The sequence below is a fragment of the Rhineura floridana genome, chromosome 3, assembly GCF_030035675.1.
Source record: "Rhineura floridana isolate rRhiFlo1 chromosome 3, rRhiFlo1.hap2, whole genome shotgun sequence".
Taxonomy (NCBI): Eukaryota; Metazoa; Chordata; class Lepidosauria; order Squamata; family Rhineuridae; genus Rhineura; species Rhineura floridana.
The window spans coordinates 45,251,737-45,270,547 of record NC_084482.1 but is presented as its reverse complement, the minus strand read 5'-3'; the positions used below and the strand labels follow the sequence as shown (position 1 = coordinate 45,270,547).

At 39.2% G+C, this 18,811-nt stretch overlaps 1 protein-coding gene across 5 annotated transcripts in view; it reads right to left on the bottom strand.

Annotated features, from left to right (window-relative positions):
- The window catches only part of LOC133379760 (ABC-type organic anion transporter ABCA8-like), a 140,721-nt gene that overhangs the window by 14,015 nt on the left and 107,895 nt on the right, over positions 1-18,811 (bottom strand). For all 5 annotated transcript variants that reach the window (XR_009761255.1, XM_061615631.1, XM_061615630.1 and 2 more), the window contains 7 exons: positions 17,898-18,023; positions 9,056-9,124; positions 7,583-7,674; positions 6,647-6,770; positions 1,784-1,910; positions 1,229-1,320; positions 303-475 (listed from right to left, as the gene is read on the bottom strand). Coding sequence is in view for 4 of the 5 variants with exons in the window: in XM_061615631.1 (XP_061471615.1) it covers positions 303-475; positions 1,229-1,320; positions 1,784-1,910; positions 6,647-6,770; positions 7,583-7,674; positions 9,056-9,124; positions 17,898-18,023 (803 nt within the window). In the remaining variant the exon portion in view is untranslated. The remainder of the gene's footprint in view (positions 1-302; positions 476-1,228; positions 1,321-1,783; positions 1,911-6,646; positions 6,771-7,582; positions 7,675-9,055; positions 9,125-17,897; positions 18,024-18,811) is intronic.

Here is an 18,811-nt window from a genome sequence, read left to right as displayed (position 1 = left end):
ATGTTTGGTTGTTCTGAAACTGATCTCTTTTATGTGATAATTACTACTGCACTAACAACAATTTGTTAACAACAACAGATTGCAGCAGACTTTCAAGGATGCTGTTATAATACTGGTACCTGTGCTCTTTTAATGTGTAAGAAAACATTCTTATACCCAAGAAGAAAAATCAAAACTGAAGATGACTAGCTTCCAGAATTTGACAAATTTGGAAAGTATAGAATAAGAAGTCTTATTCTCAGTACCCCAAAATTCTGAGACAAGAATTGTACAATGAAAGCAGGGTCTTGTGCTGCCCTTACCGATTGATGGCAATAGCAGCTGCCCCTTTCTGTATCCCTTTCACGGCTGCAAAAATCTCCAGATGTTCTTTCATGGTCAGGTTGGACCAGAGGGCATCCTCCTGGGGACAGTAGCCAAGGAAACCAGCAGCATTTTCTTCTGTTGCAGCTGCATCAGCCCCTTTTATCAGCACCTGTCCAAAATATCTGGAATTGTGATATCATTTAAATTTGTTCAACACAGGTGCATCTTCTGATATATTGAAGGCCTCACAAGGAGCATATGTGATCAAAAATAGGTCTTCTACATCAGATCAAATTAATAGCTTGGGAGAATTTGCAAGAGCACCACTCAGTCCTAGTAAGTTGGTGAGGCCTAGCATAACACCTTAGTAAGGCAGAAATAGATACATCAGTCCGCAATGAATAAGGAAATTGTAAATTCCTATTCTGTTTTTTCTGGTAAAAATTAACTAGGTAGATCAACCTTGGTTTGGGATTTCATTTCTATATATGTAATTTAGTTTGGCTGGATTTTTGGATTTGGGACTCACTGAGAAGCATCAGTCCTTACAGGGAAAAGGCCACTGGCTAACAGGCATGTGGGATGATGCAGTGACACTATTATGTAGGGGAAGGATTAGAAACAATGAGACTAGGGACCAAACACGAGATGACATTAAATATGTATAAGTACGTCCAATGTATGTTCTTTAGATAGCATCTACGGCAGAGGGACCTAATCAGGACTCAGACCAGAGTGCACGGAGAAGGAGTCTTTAATCCTCCCCCACATTCCATCCCCTGCCACTGTTACTAGTCCTAGATGGGAAGCTGCTCATGATGCCATTAGCATATACTATTCATTAACATATGGCTCTTGTTAAAGCTGAGTTTAACACATCTCTTCTTGAAAAAGAACAGTACATTTTAGTACTCACACCTACCTGTCCAGCTGTTAGATCTGTGTCTCCTGTTATCATATTCACTGTTGTACTTTTACCAGCTCCATTGGGTCCCAGTAGCCCCAAAACTTCTCCTAGAAGGAACATGTGTACTCAATCTTTTTTTTAAGGATACAACTACACCAGATCACAACAAACAACAATTTTAAATGTTGGTATTAATAGGTACTGTATAGCTAAATGTATAAGAACTATTGCATTCTGAGTTTTTAAATCAAGTGCCTCAATAATCTTCCCAGGTACTACCCAAAGTCTTAGCAAATAAATATGAGCAGTGAAAACACTGCCAGCGGTAGATCTATGCCTGCAGCACTTTCCACAGCAGACATGGTTTCCTACCAGTAGAAGAGCCAGCAGATGCGAGGCTTAGGAACGCTCTGCTCCTATACTCACTTCTTTCCTTCCTACTGAGTCTCTTACAGTGCAAAGGAAACAAATGTTTTCATCAAAGAGGCCAAACTTTCCTGCAAATGTGTACAATTTTTTTTCCAGGTCAAAAAGTTATAAAACCGTAAGAGTAAACATTTGCCATCTAACCTTTTTTAACACAAAAAGAGAGATTTCTGGTGGCCACTTTTCCCCGCGCCTTGCTGTTCTTGAAACAAGAACAAGTCTTTTCACTTTTGTATTCCTTGCGCAGGTTGTGGACAAGGATAACTGGTCTCTAAGTAGGAAACAGAAGAGATAGATCCTTACTTGTGGCATATACATTGCTATTCCCCATACTCCTCCTTTGGTTTTAACTGACCAAAGTAGGAACTACATAAGGCATTCTCCATTAGACAGAAACATAGGAAGTTATATAGGAAGCCTCATACCACACCAGACTATTTGTCCATCTATTCTTGGATTGGCAACAGCTCTCTAGGGTCTCAGACAGAGGTTTTCACATCATCCACGTCAATATTTACCGGTGGTGGCACTTGGCCCAAAGAGCCTTTTCCTCAGTGACAAGATGGAGTGGGCTTTGAACACGGCCTGCCAACCCATGCTTGACCCAGGAAGGCCTTTTCCTTTATATGGAGGTGCAGCTGTGGGCATGCAGGGCATTCCTACCCCTCTTACCTTTCTTGTGGAAGTGGCAGCAGTGCTTGGCCAAGGAAGGCATTTTCTTTGATATATGTGGGGGAGGGGAAAACCGGAACTAGTGAGACATTCCCTGACCTGCCTGGCTCAGCTCTGAACATCCTTTTTGTGCTGGGCAGGGGACGAGAATGTAAGTGCAATGGGATGAGAAAATTTCATGTATTAGTTACATTTAAAAGCAATTTTTCACAGCAGAGATCAAATATCTATCTGAATGTTTATAAGAGGGGTGGTGAGCACGTGACACTCAGATATTGTTGGACTCTGATTCCTATTAGTAACTTCAACGCTGTCATGGCCCCATCAGAGGACTCATCAGACGAGGATGACTTGGAAGTAACAGCAGCAGACCCAGAAGCAGCAGACCCAGAAGGAGAAACGGAGGAAACCCCTGAGAACCCAGCTCCTTCTCCCCCTCAGCTGCAGAGCACCCCAGACACAGCTGAAGCCCTTCAGCCAGACGCAGATAGTGAACAGGATACTCCCCCCTCACCTGCAGAATGTAGACAACAGAAGGTCAGGCAGAAGAGGGGCAGGCCTGTCCACTTAAGGCCAAAATGCTGATGGCTCACACCTGCTGACAAACCTGCTCCTTAAAAGACAAACCTTGGGTTCAGCTTGTTGCTGACTACAATGTCAGGCATGGTTTTGTGTGTTTCCAGATTCCCTGAACCTTATCTCGGACTGACCCCTTAGCAATTGAACCCGGACCTCTACTGACCTCGCTTCTGGACTTCTGGCTTGGCATGTAAGCTTGGAAAGGGCCTTGCCCTTATCACGCTTCATCCTTGTTAGCCTGGCAGATTTACGACCAGGCTGCCAGCTAAGGACTTTCCCGCCCTGGTAAATACCCAGGAATTTCCAACCCCCACCGGCACTGTTGTCTCAGTGCAGAGCTGACAAACGCAAAAAACAACAACACTTGTGTCCATGGACTCAGACATAACATAAAAATCATGTATCTTTTGCTTTCTACTGCCACCGTGCCATACAAACATGGATCTGAGGCACTGATCCTTACAATTCCTCATGACCTTTCCATGGGATCTCCCCAAAACTACATTCAAATCATTTTTGTGGTCTCTGATTTGATTGTGGTTTGTGGCATATCCCATGTAAACAAATCAAAGACTGATAAATCCGTGTCCTTGTTCCATATTTTGAGGGCATAAACTGACAGAAGAATACACGACAATGAAAACCGTTTAGGAGGAAGGGCAGGGAGATGGGTTAGCACCTCTTAATGATTCACTTTTCTCTTTTCCTTCTGGTGTGAACTCTTGAACCTCTTAAGACTGGCTAGTATTTTGCTCAGTATGTATGCAAGTTAAGGTGGCAACTGGAATTTTGGATGACGAGGGAGTCAAAGATGTGTTAAAGGAAGAAAAGGAGACTGCAGAGAACTGGATTATTTGTATCTGTCTTTACAGCAGAAGATGTAGAGCAGATCACTGCACCTGAACTAACGTTTTCAGAAAGGAAGTTCAGGAATTGAGGCAAATATTTATTTATTATTTTATTTATTAAATTTTTATACCACCCCATAGCTGAAGCTCTCTGGCCGGTTCACAACAGTCAAACATCAATACAACAAGCTTATAGTGATGGCGAGATGAGTTTCTAGACTTTATTGATAAAATAAAAACTGACAAATCATTGGGTCTAGATTGCAACCACCTGAGTGTTCTTAAATAACTTTTATTTGAAATTGCTGATATAACAATAATATGTAAGTTGTCCTTAAGATCAGTCTAAATCCCTGATGACTGGAAAGTGAGGAATGTAACATCGATGTTTAAAAAAAAGATCTGGGAAATTGCAGGTGTTAGGTTAATGTCTGTTCTGGGAAAGCTAGAAGAAAACATTATTAATGATAGAATTACCAAGCATATAGAAGAACAGGTCTTGCTGAAGCAGAACCAGCATGGTTTCAGCAAGGATAAGTCCTATCTCACTAACCTTTTAGAGTTCTTTGAGAGTATTGACAAGCATATAGGTAGATGTGATCCTGTTGACAGAGAAATCTGATTGGCCACTGTGAGTCATAGGCATTCACAGGATTTTTTCGCAGTGGGGCCAAAGCAAAACACTGAAACGTGGGAGCAGGCTAGTTTCTCACAAAAAATACAAAAGAATAGTGGATACACCATCATCTCTAAGGGATGAGTCATCCTGAAATGATGGTCCTCAGGTCCTATCAGATTTCTCCCAAAAGTTCAAAAAGCTGTTCTGTAACTTTAAAAAAAAATCATATTTGCATCAAAGTCTGATTCCACAGTAGGTCACATGTAATCCATCTCTTTTGTACATATTTAAGTTGTCTCAGAATAGTTCCCAGTACCTAACAAATCAAAACCTTTCTTCCTGATACCACTATCTCATCCCCGTATAGAACACTGTCTGTCTAGGTGGCCTTAGTCTAGGGTTCCATATTGCCTGGTTAGCTGCATTTTATCATGCTATCTGGTGCCCACTTAGCCCATTAGGTGGCTCAGAATTCCCAGAATTCCCAGCTTTCAATTAAAAAAAGCAAGTCTCTAGCCCTTGTGGATCCAGAGAAACAAAGCAAAATGTGGAGGCAGGTTTCTGCCCATTTTGTGAGAAATCAGCCTGCTCCTGCCTTCCAGTGTTCTTAGCCAATGATGGACACCACACCTGTCTTGGGAAAATATATTTTTTTAGTCTGCCTGCCTTCTGAATAAGCAGAATCTAGCAGTTTAGAAAACCACACATGCTCACTTGATCAGCACATGCAGCTCTACCCTTTATCCATAGACTTTCTGGTTGAGTCAGCAAGGAGAAGCAGCCTTCATCTCAATTGCCTCTGTGTCTCAGGGTATGTGTCTTAGGTGGTGAATGCAATGGGAGGGTCTGCCTGTCATCATGGAGAATGGAATAAAGGGGTATGAATCCACCAAATGCTCTCTTCCTTGAACAAATACAAGATATAAAACGTCTCTGTGGAAAAGGCTGCAGTATTAGTATTTGCATTTTTCCACCCTGCCCTCACCCTGCTAAATGGTGCTTGCTCCCAAGTAAAGTTGCAATGGAATGCAGCCTCGTTCACCCTGTTGCCTGCAGAGGCTCTGTTCAGTAATTCAGAAAAGGCTAAAAAGTATTTTTGATACATATCCTTTTTCATGGCTGGCAGGCATCTCCCCATCAAAGATCAACCTACTTCATTTCCTCCTCAGGGATGGATGTTTGTGTGTGTGTGCATAAATATATACACACATTGAGAGTCTGTCAGTCTGACTATCAATATATTCTTTCAATGCAGTGGGGGTGTAACCTTTCTCACTTAAGACCAATAGAAATGGAACAGCTGCCCTGTCTAACGCTGGTACAGCTTGCCAGGTCTTTAGAATCCACTGCATTTTTAAATTATTTTTTTAAAAAGAGGTGCCAACACTCAAGCTTCCATCAAGTTCCAGCCTTTATCATAGAAGGATGTGTTTCCCCTCTCTGTGATCTGGAATGTGAGAATCAGTGTACTAAAGACACTTCTCACATGCTCAGACACTACTCTCTTCAGATGAGATGATTAACTGACCTGAAAAATATTGAAATATTTATTTTTATCTGCTTTACAAGTTGTAGTGTTGTGCTCGTTTCACATTTCCTAATTGTTGGTACAGACAACTTCTAAGTCACGATATTGCTTTTAGTTGATGCTTTGCTGGCTTTTTGTTTTATCTGGATTTTTATACTGCTGCATTGACTTGTTTTATGTTTGTTTCTATTTTGTGTTTTATTATGTTTTTATGTTGTCTATTTTTATTGTTTTTATTATGTTTTTAAGCTGCCCTGAGCTCTGATTTTAACAGGGGAAGGTCAAGATAAAAATCCTTTTAATAAATAAATATTCTGTAGTGTTGGAAATTAGAGTCTAGGGCATTTAAGGCTGAAAATGTAAGTTATTTTTTTAAAAAATATTCCTCACATCCTCCCCCACTGTTTGATGACAATTACTAGGCACAAAGACAAAACGACAATGCAATCATTAATATGTTTAATTTGTATAATTAGCCTACCCAGATTTATTGAACTGGAATATGGCAACCCTACCTTAGTCCTATATTTTTGTACATCTCTTCTTCCATTGTACCTCAGTACTACTGTGCAACCTTTATAAGCAAATATCTATGTAGTTCCAAAAATGTCAACATTAAGTGTCTTTAAGCCCTATGAGCTTCTATGGTGGTATGTAAGAGGAGGCATTTAGTTATTTTTCATACCCAGATTGCTAAATAAACCACAGAGCAAGTTATAAGGACTTTTTAAAATGTGAAAAGCACTACTATTATGCTTTACCTCTTTCTGATTTGCAGAGGCCAATGCACTCTGAACTCTTGCCCTTTCATCCTGAACGTCTCTATCATCACCTTCAATGGCCTCTTCAGGATTCTGCCGCCTGCTCTTTCTCTGTGGAGTAATCCTACAGATCAAAGACATGCAAAATGTTGAAAGCATTGCATAACAAGGAATAAATGTTGTTTTCAACTAGGAAAGCAATAAATGGTCCATAATAAAGCGAGGATCTGTGCTAATATACAAATATATTATATATTAGTTGTATATATAATATACAACTGAGAAAATGGTTCCTTACAAAGTTTCATATCTGCTTTTGCAGAAATGTGTCTGAAACATGTGATATCACTTTTTGAGGTAGGTAGAAATATCTGTAAAATTAATACAGTTTGTAAATTTCTAGGTGTAGTATTACTTAGGATTATTATTATTATTATTCTCCTCCTCCTTTCAGAGTCTTGGTTATATAGAGAAAAAAGTCTACCATCATGAAATAAAATATTCCTAAAAATAACAAAGTTGTTTGCTTCATCTTGATATTCCTCTTTTTGAAAAACTGTGAAACACATTATTTTAGATTTTATTAAATTATAAAGACCACAACAAAACAAATACAATTATATACATAACAGAATATTTGTTTTTACTATCACATCGCAGAGCTATTCCTTTATTAGTAATAATTGAACGAGATCAACCGTTGTTTACCATATGGCCAAACCCTTTAAACTTTTCAACCCATGGAATCTCCACTAAAATGAAGAGATATAACAACTAAGGCTCCTAAGAATATAACTAGAAAAACTAGATTTAAAAAAGAGTAGAATCCATTAATATCAAAAGGGCTTATGTCTGGAAGACATTATTTTATAAGAAAAATAGGAAAACATTTGCATTACTAAACTTGTCTGCATAAGTGTATTTATGTGTACAAACCTAAAAATGGGATCTCTTCTCATAACTGGCCTGCCATATTTCATCACCAGATAGCGAAGTAAAAAAATGAGAACTATACAGTGGAAATAAGTCTAAATAAAAACAGAAGTAGACAATTATGTTAATCAAGAGTAGGGATCTATAACCAATTAATTTTATTCTATTTAGGCTATAATCCTATAAACCACCAGTGAGGAACCTCTGGTCGTGAGCCTAATTAGGCTTGCTATGTGTCTCCATTTGGCCCATGAGCCCATTTTGGGCAAACCGTGGCCACTTGCCAATCTATGTGATGTCATACAATGTCATGTGTGGAACAATTATGGGGATCTCTTATCTCTGGTTATTATTGTTATTACTAGTAGTCACTTTCCTCACAAAAGCAACCCAAAGTGACTTACAATAATAATAATCTATCTATCTATCTATCTTTCTATTTATTTATTAATTTGTATCCTGCCCTTCCTCCCAGCAGGAGCCCAGGGCGGCAAACAAGGCACTAAAAACACTTTAAAACATCATAAAAAACAAATCTTAAAATACATTAAGACAAAATAGCGTTAAAAACATTTTAAAAACATTTAAAAAGGTTAAAAACATTATTAAAAACATATTAAGCAAATCTGACACAGAGACAGACTGGGATAGCTCTCAATTTAAAAGGCTTGTTGAAAAAGAAAAGTCTTCAAAAGGCGCCGAAAAGATAGCAGAGATTATCTAAACACCACAGCATTAAAATTGGAGATAAGCTCACTTTGAGAGTAAAAGCAGCAGAGTTATCTCCAACACTTCTGAATGGGTGTTCTGATGACGTGAACAGGGTACATGGCCAGGTTCATGCAACCATCAATTGCTGTAAACTGCCCAGAGAGCTTCGGCTATGGGGCAGTATATAAATGTAATAAATAAATAAATAAACCATTTGTGTCTTGGACTCTTGCCCCCATGATATTACAGTATTTTATGGTATTATGTATTTATATTTATATTTTTAATTCACTTGGATACCTTTGGGTAACAAGGGACTAACAAGTAGTAGTAGTAGTAGTAGTAGTAATGATAATGATAATAATAAATATGCTTGGTTAAATTTGTCTGTCATTCAGGGAATATGTGTGATTTTATAACAGGATTAAACTAGGACTTACTTTAATTATATTGCTAGCAGCCAGATCTGGGTTTGGCAGGCAATTACATTTCTGACTATGGTATGTATTGTATGATGATAGGCTTGTTTCTCATCACAAAAGATCAATTTTGGAACAACTAAATGGTGGAAGAGAATTTCTCAAAAGAACATGGCACATCTACTTCCAACAAAACACAATGTGAAACTCGGTGACCTGCAGGCTGATAGTAAATGGTTCACCTGTCATATTATTTGAACTACTTTGAAACAAATTGCTAATAGCAAAATTACTGGTGCATTGTGTTTTTAAAATTCTTATTAATATTGATTTATTCCTTTCTCACCACAAAAGAAGACATCAGGAGTCTATTCATATTTTCAGCATTATCATCCTCTGCCAATTCATACATTAACTATAAGAAAAAAATGTGATTATTCCCTGTAATACTAAACTTAGGTCACGTCTGTGCCCATAAACTTGAAAGTAAAACAAAGTCACACATAATTCAGTAAATTCAAAGGTATACTGGTTTGCAAAGTAAAAGAAAATGATTTTCAAAGGAAATGACCCAAGGACCTGTGAGCTTCCAGGATCTTCATTACATTGAGTGTGCCTGAATGTTAGCAGCAAAGGGTGGTGGTGATGAGAATAGGGAGCAGGGCTGGCGCCAAAGGGTGGCCAGGTTGGGCCCTGACTGAGGGCCCCTCCTTAGGGTGTGGGGTTAGTGCTCCCCTTCTGCAATCCTTGGCAGGGTCGACTCACAACCCTGCCACAGATCACAGAGATGGAACTCCCAGGGCCCATGCAGTCTCATGTGGTCTGTAGGGGGAGCTGGAAGCAGTGGGCGTGGGGCAGGCTGGCACCCAAGGGCCCAGTCATGCCTGGCACTGGCCCTGGTGGGGAGGGAGGCTATGGAATGAGGGGATTGGCAGATGTATGTCATGAGGTTAAAAATCACACTAGGTGAAGAGCTTTTAGAAGAAGGAAAGGAAAAAGGGACTTCCCAGGAGGATCCCTCCGCCTGTGCTGCCTCTGAGACGGGCTCCCGTCTTGGATGAAACTTATCCAGTTTTAAATTCAGTCAGAAGGGTTTTTTCTGACTGGGGATGATTTCTTCCGGATAAGGAAGAAGCGTGAGATCTGCCACATAGTTTTGTTTTGATTGTTGGAGCCTGGAATTCATCAGAATTGTCTGTCTTCCAGCAGTTCAGACAGAGCGAGGATTTTATGCTAGCTCAGCTGGATAAGTGACCCGTTTTTTTTTAACGGACTAGCAGGCAAACCTCCTGTCTACATTTATCATTTTCTTATCTATATAGCTAAAGAGATTTGTCAAAGTAACAGCAATTAAGATAACCTAGATGAGGTAAGACTTTCCTTCTTTATTTACGGAACTAAGGGGGAAGAAAATATAAATAGCTTATCTTTTTATTATTATTATTGCAAAAAGCTGACATGGAAAATTGTGTTTTAAAGATTACAACGGATGAGAGCTTTCTGATTGGGAGAGATAAGAAATCTTTTTGATTTACAAGACTTTTGTGTAATATATATAAGGGACTATTTTTTCTGATCTACTTTTTTGTTGTTGTTGTTGACGAATCTGCTCATTCTCTCTGCTACTAGTTATTTGAACGCTGTGAACTAAAAGCTGTTTTTGCACTTCTGGACATTTAAGAGATAAGGACTGTCTAGCGTGTGACATTAGTTGGTTGGAAAGATTAACTCCTTTGTAACTGGATAAAGAAATAAACTGCTCTTTGCTTGGGACATTGAAAATTGAAGGAGTTTTGTTCTTTTGGTTTTAAGAATGGCAATTAAGAAGATCATGGATGTACAAGAAGGGACTTTATTTCTAGACATGCTTCAGAAAATAATGGATGGGATTAACTCAATAAAACAAGAACTGAGAAATAATAGACAAGCGTGGAGAACTGAATTTCATGAAATGAGACAGGAGCTGAAAGAAACTCAGGATTCTATGAGAAAGGAGAATAAAGATAGATCTGGAAAACAAAAAAAGGATGAAAGAGAAATTAAAGGCAAGGTTCAATCTATGGAGATTGGCTTAAATATGGACATGAAAAAAGATTTGGATTTCCTGGTTGTGACGGATCCTGGAGATAAATATTACAGTTTGGAATACAGCGCTGTCTCTGAAGGAATTGAAGAGATTGGAGATAAAGATATTATCGGTTCAAAAAAATTCCTGGACTGGAAGGATTTCATGGAACTTGAAATGGAGAAAGTTAATAGAATTAATCCCTGTTTTGTGTCAATGGAAAAACCTTCAAGAAATGTACTAGTGTATCATGTGGAAAAGAGGAGCAGAGATGCGGCTTTGAAACAATACTTCAGTGTTACGTTTGGATTTGATGGTAAGAAAATATCTGTGATGGAGGAAATTCCTATCAGACTTTTATTATATGACTATGACAGCAAGATTTTTGAGTGCGTAAAGATGGAAGATGGACCCAATATGGATAATGACAGAAGAGCGATTTGAAACTACTGGACTCAGTAGATTTGATGAGTCGGATTAATTGACATGTTTATTTAGAAAAAAAATTGATTGACATATATCTCAAGGATTGGAAACTTCTCTTTGACTTTTTGTGAAAGATTAAAATGATATGATGTTAATGAGATTTGAAACCAACTAAGATAACTGCTGGAGGAAGGTGATTTTATAATCTATTAAGAGATAGGTCTGTTATATATTATAGATTTATAGTTGAATTATAGTGTTTTGAAATTACTGGATTTAGTAGATTTGATGAGCTGGATTAATTGGCATGTTTATTTAGAAAAAAAATTGATTGATATATATCTCAAGGATTGGAAACTTCTCTTTGACTTTTTGTGGAATATTAAAATGATATGATGTTAATGAGATTTGAAACCAACTAAGATAACCGCTGGAGGAAGGTGATTTTATAATCTATTAAGAGATAGGTTTGTTATATATTATAGATTTATAGCTGAACTATGACAAATCGGAAGTCAATATTTTTATATATATGTATTTTTTTTGTATTGTATTAGTTATTGATTTGTGTGTTTTTTTTGTATTATTTTGGTTTTGAAAATTAGAATAAAAATTAATTGAAAAAAAAAAGAAGGAAAGGAAAAAGGACACCCTCCCCACTTTCCAGCCACTGCCACCCTCCTCCCCATGTATAGCAATAAAGCACTTAGGTTTAGAGCTCCAAGCCTGATTCTTTCTCGTCAGCAGTGGTTGATGGGACAGCACAAGTACTCTTCCCATCACGGAATGTCTCTGCCACTTACCGAGAGGGTGAGGGGTGAAGTGTGGGGAGCTCAGTGTGGTGTTGGCATGGCAGCAGGAGCCAATCTGATGTTCATGCTACCATGTCTGTACCACACTAAGCTCCCCACCCCTTGGTCCTCTGCATGTGCTGGCAGGGCAAGTCTGTCACTCCTTCCACCACAACTGCACCATGCTGCCCACCTGGTACCTTGCCCCCCTTTCCCAGTAAGCGGCTGCAGTGCTTGCCATTGGGAAACCAGGCACACAATGCCACCCACCAACTGCTGCTGCTTTGAATGCTTTATAAAGCAGTGTGGGGAATTTTCAGGAGGGTGGGAAAGAAAAAAGTGTCCCTTTCCTTTCCCCCTTCAGAAATCTCTGCCTCCCTCTATCCCACTAGCTCCAGATTGTTTCTGCAACATTTTCTTGCAGAGACTGCATTTATTTATTATTTGATTTATATCCCGCCCAGCAGGAGCCCATGGCGGCAAACCAGAGCGCTAAAAACAGTTTAAAACATCATAAAAACAGACTTTAAAATACATTAAAACAAAACATCTTCAAAAACATTTTTTAAAAGCTTTGAAGACATCTTAAAAAAAGAAAGAAAAAAAGGTTAAAAACATTATTTTTTTAAAAAAAATGTTTAAAAACATATTAAAAAGCAGTTCCAGCACAGATGCAGACTGGGATAAGGTCTCAACTTAAAAGGCTTGTTGAAAGAGGAAGGTCTTCAATAGGCACTGAAAAGATAACAGAGATGGCGCCTGTCTAATATTTAAGGGGAGGGAATTCCAAAGGGTACTTCTTGTACCTATAATAGAATATGAAGGTACACTTGCACTGGGCATTTCCAATGCTTTTGGCACCATGTTATTCCATCAGAGGTCTGCTGTAACTAATTTGCTAGGAACTTTGTCACCTGTTGAGGGTAAAGCCACTCAGATTTGTTTGGAATTGGATGCCATGGTTAAGGCTAAGCCCTATGGAGGAGTCCAGAGTACTGGCAGGAGCTGTATTGCTGGATCAATTTCAATTATTGCAGGCTGAGGATGTAGACAATAATTCTAACAGCCCACACCAAGTTACAGCTTTTTCCACCACAGGAGTACAGTTCCACAGGAATAGCCTAGGGGTCTCCAAACTTCTGAGCGGAGGGATACATTTGGAAGTGTAAGCAACTTCCATTGGCACAACACAATCCCAAAGGGAAAAACTGGCAATGTTCAGTGTAATGTGAGTAGGAACTCAAGTGAATTAGAAGTAATTGTATGGGGGAATCAGTTGGGGGTGGAACCAGAAGGAAAACTAAAGTAGAGATTTTGGTTATGCAGCAACGCACTGTGAAGTAAAGTTTGTTCCTTCTAACCAGCATTTGTGGTTCATTTCAAATCCTGCAAATATTACATGGTGTCAGAAGACTATCTAAAAACATAAGGCAGTGAAAAATGAACCAGCTAAAGCCTCCAGGAATGTTGGTGTTTGAAGGAAATGCAGCAGAGAACTGGAGAAGATGGAAGGAAGGGTTTGAATTGTACTGCATTGCAAGTGGAGCAGATAAGAAAGATGAGATACTCCAATCAGCATTATTTCTGCATGTGGCAGGTGAAGAAGCAAGAGAGGTATTTAATACTTTCCAGTTTTGATGATGATGCAGATAAATATAAAATTCAAGTTTTGATGAATAAATTTGAAGCATATTGTGTGCCCAGAAGAAACGTTACTTATGAAAGGCACAGGTTCTTCACTAGAATACAGAGTGAAGGAGAAAGTATAGAGCAATATGTAACTGATTTGAAGGTTTTGGCTCAAACCTGTGAATTTGGGGAGCTGTGTGATTCTCTTATTAAGGATCGCATAGTGTGTGGCATTCAGAAAGACAGATTGAGAGCCGAGTTACTGAGAGAGAGTGATTTAATCCTTGAGTGTGCAGTGAATATATGCAAGGCAGAAGAAGTGACTGCAAAACAGATGAAAGATTTTGGGGCAACAGAAAAACAAATGGATGCCTTACAGGGCAAAAGTACCTTTGAAAAGCCAAAAGTAAGCCAGCCTCAGAGCAAATGGAGCCCTGGCACTACTACCAGCCCCCAAGAAAAGGAAATGCCACAGAGGCCTGTAGTAGCAGCAAAGGCCTGCTACAAGTGTGGTATCAGTCATCATGACATAAATGGTTGTCCTGCATATGGGAAGGAATGCAGAAGACGTAGCAAACGTAATCATTTTGCTAAAATGTGTAAAACTAGAGATAGAAAACTTCAACGCAGACAAAGGTTCTCAGTAGCAGATACAACTAAAAATGCTCATGATTTCTTCATCGGCACATTGAATTCTACAGCTCTGGAAGATGAATGGTGTGTGGATCTTCTCATAAATGATCACAAGTATGTGACCTTTAAGATTGTCTTTAAAAACATACAAAGCCTTGCAAGCTGAACCACTTCAGCATTCAAATGCCAGATTAATAACCTACTCTGGAGAAAGACTACATGTGTCTGGTAAATGTAACCTGGATTGCAAATATAAAGATCAAAGAGCTGAGTTGGAATCTCACATAGCAGACTTTGATGCACAAGCTGTACTTGGTCTCCGGGCTGTGACTAATTTAAATTTGGTGCAAAGAGTTAATTTAATGAAAAGAGCTCCAGTAGATCAATGGGATGTTGCAGTTGAATACAAAGATGTATTTGAAGGCTTAGGTTGCTTACCAGAGAAATACACCATCAAAATCAACCCACAGGTTCCACCTGTAATTCATGCACCTCGGAAGGTTCCAGTGGCACTAAGGGATAAAGTCCAAAAGGAACTGACTCATATGGAGCAATTAAAAGTCATAGTTAAGGTAAAAGAACCTACAGAGTGGGTGAATTCAATTGTGGTTGTAGACAAGCCTGGCCGGGACCAGATAAGAATATGTTTAGATCGAAAAGAGATGAACAAAGCAATTTTAAGAGAACATTTTCAATTGCCTACTGTAGAAGAAATTACCAGTAAGCTAGCAGAAGCAGAATTGTTTACGGTTCTTGATGCCAGTAGTGGATTCTGGCAAATTCAGCTAGATGACAACAGTTCCAGGCTATGCACATTTAATACACCTTTTGGCAGGTACCGATTTACAAGAATGCCATTTGGTATCTCTTCAGCTCCTGAGGTCTATGAGAGGATGATCCAACAGACATTTGAGGTATTGATGGGGTCACATGCTACATAGATGATATCCTGGTTTGGGGGAAGACCAAACAGGAACATGATGAGAGACTGAAGAGAGTTCTGGACAGGTGCCAAGAGAGGAATCTGAAACTGAACAAAGTGAAATGCCAATTTGCCATGACTGAAATAAAATATCTAGGACACATCTTAACCAAAGAAGGACTAAAACCTGATTCATCTAAAATAGAGGCCATCACTGATATGCCCAGTCCAAGTAACAAAGCTGATCTTCAAAGATTTCTAGGAATGGTGACTTACCTAGCAACGTTTATCCCAAATTTGTCAACAGTAACAACCCCTTTAAGACAGCTGTTGGCCCAAGATGTTGAATTTTGCTGGATGTCAGTTCATGAAACAGCATTCACACAGTTGAAAGAACTATTAACAAAAACTCCTGTTTTGAAATGTGAGAACAGGATGCTGGACTAGATGGGCCACTGGCCTGATCCAGCAGGCTCTTCTTATGTTCTTATGTTCTTATAATGTGAAAGAACCTGTAACTGTCAGTGGACGCTAGTTCTACAGGCTTAGGTGCTGTACTGTTGCAAAGAGGTGCACCTGTTGCATATGCTTCTAAAGCAATGACTGCGGCCCAACAGAACTATGCTCAAATAGAAAAGGAAATGTTGGCAATAGTGTTTGGATGCACAAGATTCCATCAATTTCTCTATAGCAAAAAAGTGACTGTGGAAATGGACCACAAACCATTGGAGGCAATTTTCAGAAAACCTTTACATAATGCACCTCCAAGAATCCAGAGATGACAGTTAACACTGCAGAAATATCAATTACAAGTGCACTATAGACCAGGCAAAGAATTAATCATTGCTGATACCCTGTCCAGGGCATATCTTGAACAGGGTGAAGGAATAAGTTCTGAAGAAGCTGAGGTTGCTATTAACCTCATGTTATCTTATTTACCAATCTCCGAATCAAAACTGAAATAATTTCAGGTGGCTACTGAAAATGATAGCATTTTGCAAATCCTGAAAAATGCCATTTTGCAGGGGTGGCCAGATAGAAGAGTAGACGTTCCAGAGTGTATATGTGTTTATTGGAATTACAGAGAGGAATTAAGTGTTCATGATGGACTCATTTTTAAAAGTAACAGAATCGTAGTACCACAAGATTTGAGGAAAGAGATATTGAATATTATACATGAGAGTCATCTGGGTGTTGAATTATGTAAAAAGTGGGCACAAGAAGCTGTATATTGGCCAGGTATGTGTGCCCAAATGGAAGAATTGGTACTGTCATGTACTACATGTCACACCTTCAGAAATAAAAACCAAAAAGAACCAATGTTACCTCATGAAATTCCAAGAAGACCTTGGCAGAAGCTAGGAATGGACTTGTTTGAATTTGAAAGGAAGGACTATCTACTTTTGGTTGATTGTTATTCAAAATATGTGGAAATATGTTTGCTTGAAGACACTACAAGTAGATTAATTTTACACTGCAAATCTATATTTGCAAGATATGGTATACCTGAAGACGTTGTCAGTGATAATGGCCCTCAGTTTTGCTCTAGAGACTTCAAAATGTTTGCCAAAGATTGGGACTTTGTTCACACAACATCCAGTCCACTATTTCCTCAATCAAATGGAATGGCAGAAAGAGCGATCCAAACAGTAAAGAGGATTCTTAAGAAATCTAGTCTGAATAACACAGATCCTTATCTTAGTTTATTGGATTACAGAAATATGCCTACAGTAGATACAGCCTCACCTGCACAACTTTTAATGGGGAGACATTTAAGAACCAGGTTGCCTACCTCAGCACCATTGTTACTACCTCAGCAGGTAAAAGGTGACATACAGACACATCTGAAGAGAAGACAAGAAAAACAGAAGCTTTACTTTGACAAAGGTTCAAAGTCTTTACCACCTTTTCAGATTGGTGATTCTGTTAATGTTTGGCAAAATGGAGTGTGGAAACCAGCGAGAGTGACTGGACAAAACATGACTCCAAGATCATATTTGGTTCAGACTGATGATTTAGCTCTCTACAGACAGAACAGGAGAGATCTTCAAAGCACTCCAAGTTGTAAACCAAAAATGGATGAGACTACTGAGACTGCAACTGCACCTCCATCAGAGGTAGACCTATCAGAGTCTCAAGACAACAAAAGTGGAACAGTTGTAGTACAAAGTGCCAGTGATATACCAGAGAAGATTTTGGACTCTGAGTTACCTGTTACTACATCAAGAGGCAAAGTAATCAGAAAACCAATTCGATATAGACAGTAGTTTCTATCTTTTTCTTAAAAAAAAAAGGGAGATGTAATGTGAGTAGGAACTCAAGTGAATTAGAAGTAATTGTATGGGGGAATCAGTTGGGGGTGGGACCAGTAGGAAACGAAAGTAGAGATTTTGGTTATGCAGCAACACACTGTGAAGTAAAGTTTGTTCCTTCTAACCAGCATTTGTGGTTCATTTCAAATCCTGCAAATATTACATTCAGAACCCCTCCCCACCAAAACAGGCAAAACACTAACACACTCGCCCAAAGAACAGCACAAGAGAAAAAGTGCAGAAAACCACCCCATAAAAACAGAAAGCCTCCCAATCAAAAAACCTCAATGAAAAATTAGGAGGGGCAGGAGGCCTGGGTATGCACTAAGGGTGCGGATGTCTGAGGGCATTGTGGTGTTTATGGGTGCTACCCCAGGAAAGACTGTATATAACTTTCCACTTTAGCTTACCATTGTGAAAGAAATTAAAAAAGTTATTGATGGAAATATAGGAAGAATTAAAATTAGCAGGAAATCCACATATGTTGTAAAAAATGCAGTCATGACAATGTAGATAATCAGGGCAATCACGTTCATCTGAAATGAAACAAGAGAAACATATATATTTAAACATTAGACTGATTCTTCCAGTTTTCTTTTTTATAAAGTCTACAACACAACTCCTTTATACCCCAAGTGAAAGAAATGCATGTAACTGCATTTACTCATATTCATCCCCCTATAATCCTCACCTATCTTCCTTCTGTTATGAAACTTTCTGCTGTTGAGTTAGGCAGTAAAATAAGCAAAGCCAAGGAGCGTACAATCTAAACTGTCAAGATATCTACTTAAAAAGCACATTTTCTCTATTTTACAGTTTTACAGTGTTTCCAATCCTATCTCCAGGGTTGTTTTCAGAGAATAGCATTGGGTGATTGTATTTTGGCCTCCTGATAGTTGTGCTGTAGGGTGCCACAGGGTACCATCTTGTCCCCCATGCTGTTTAACATCTATATGAAGCCCTTGGGAGTGGTCATCAGGAGATTTGGGGTGAGGTGTCAGCAGTACGCTGATGATACCCAGCTCTGTTTCTCTGTAACATCTGAATCAGGAGAGGCTGTGCAAGCCCTAGACTGCTGCCTGGACTCGGTGGTGGGCTGGATGAGGGCCAATAAACTGAGTCTGAATCCTAGCAAGATGGAGACACTGTAGGTTGGTGGTTCCTGAGTTCAGATAATTGCTCCGTTGCCTGCTTTGGATGGGGTGGCACTTCCTCTGAAAGGGCAGGTCTGTAGCCTGGAGGTGTTCCTGGATCCATCTTTGTTGCTAGAGGCCTAGGTAACCTCAGTGGCTAGGAGTGCCTTTTACCAGCTTCAGCTGGTAAG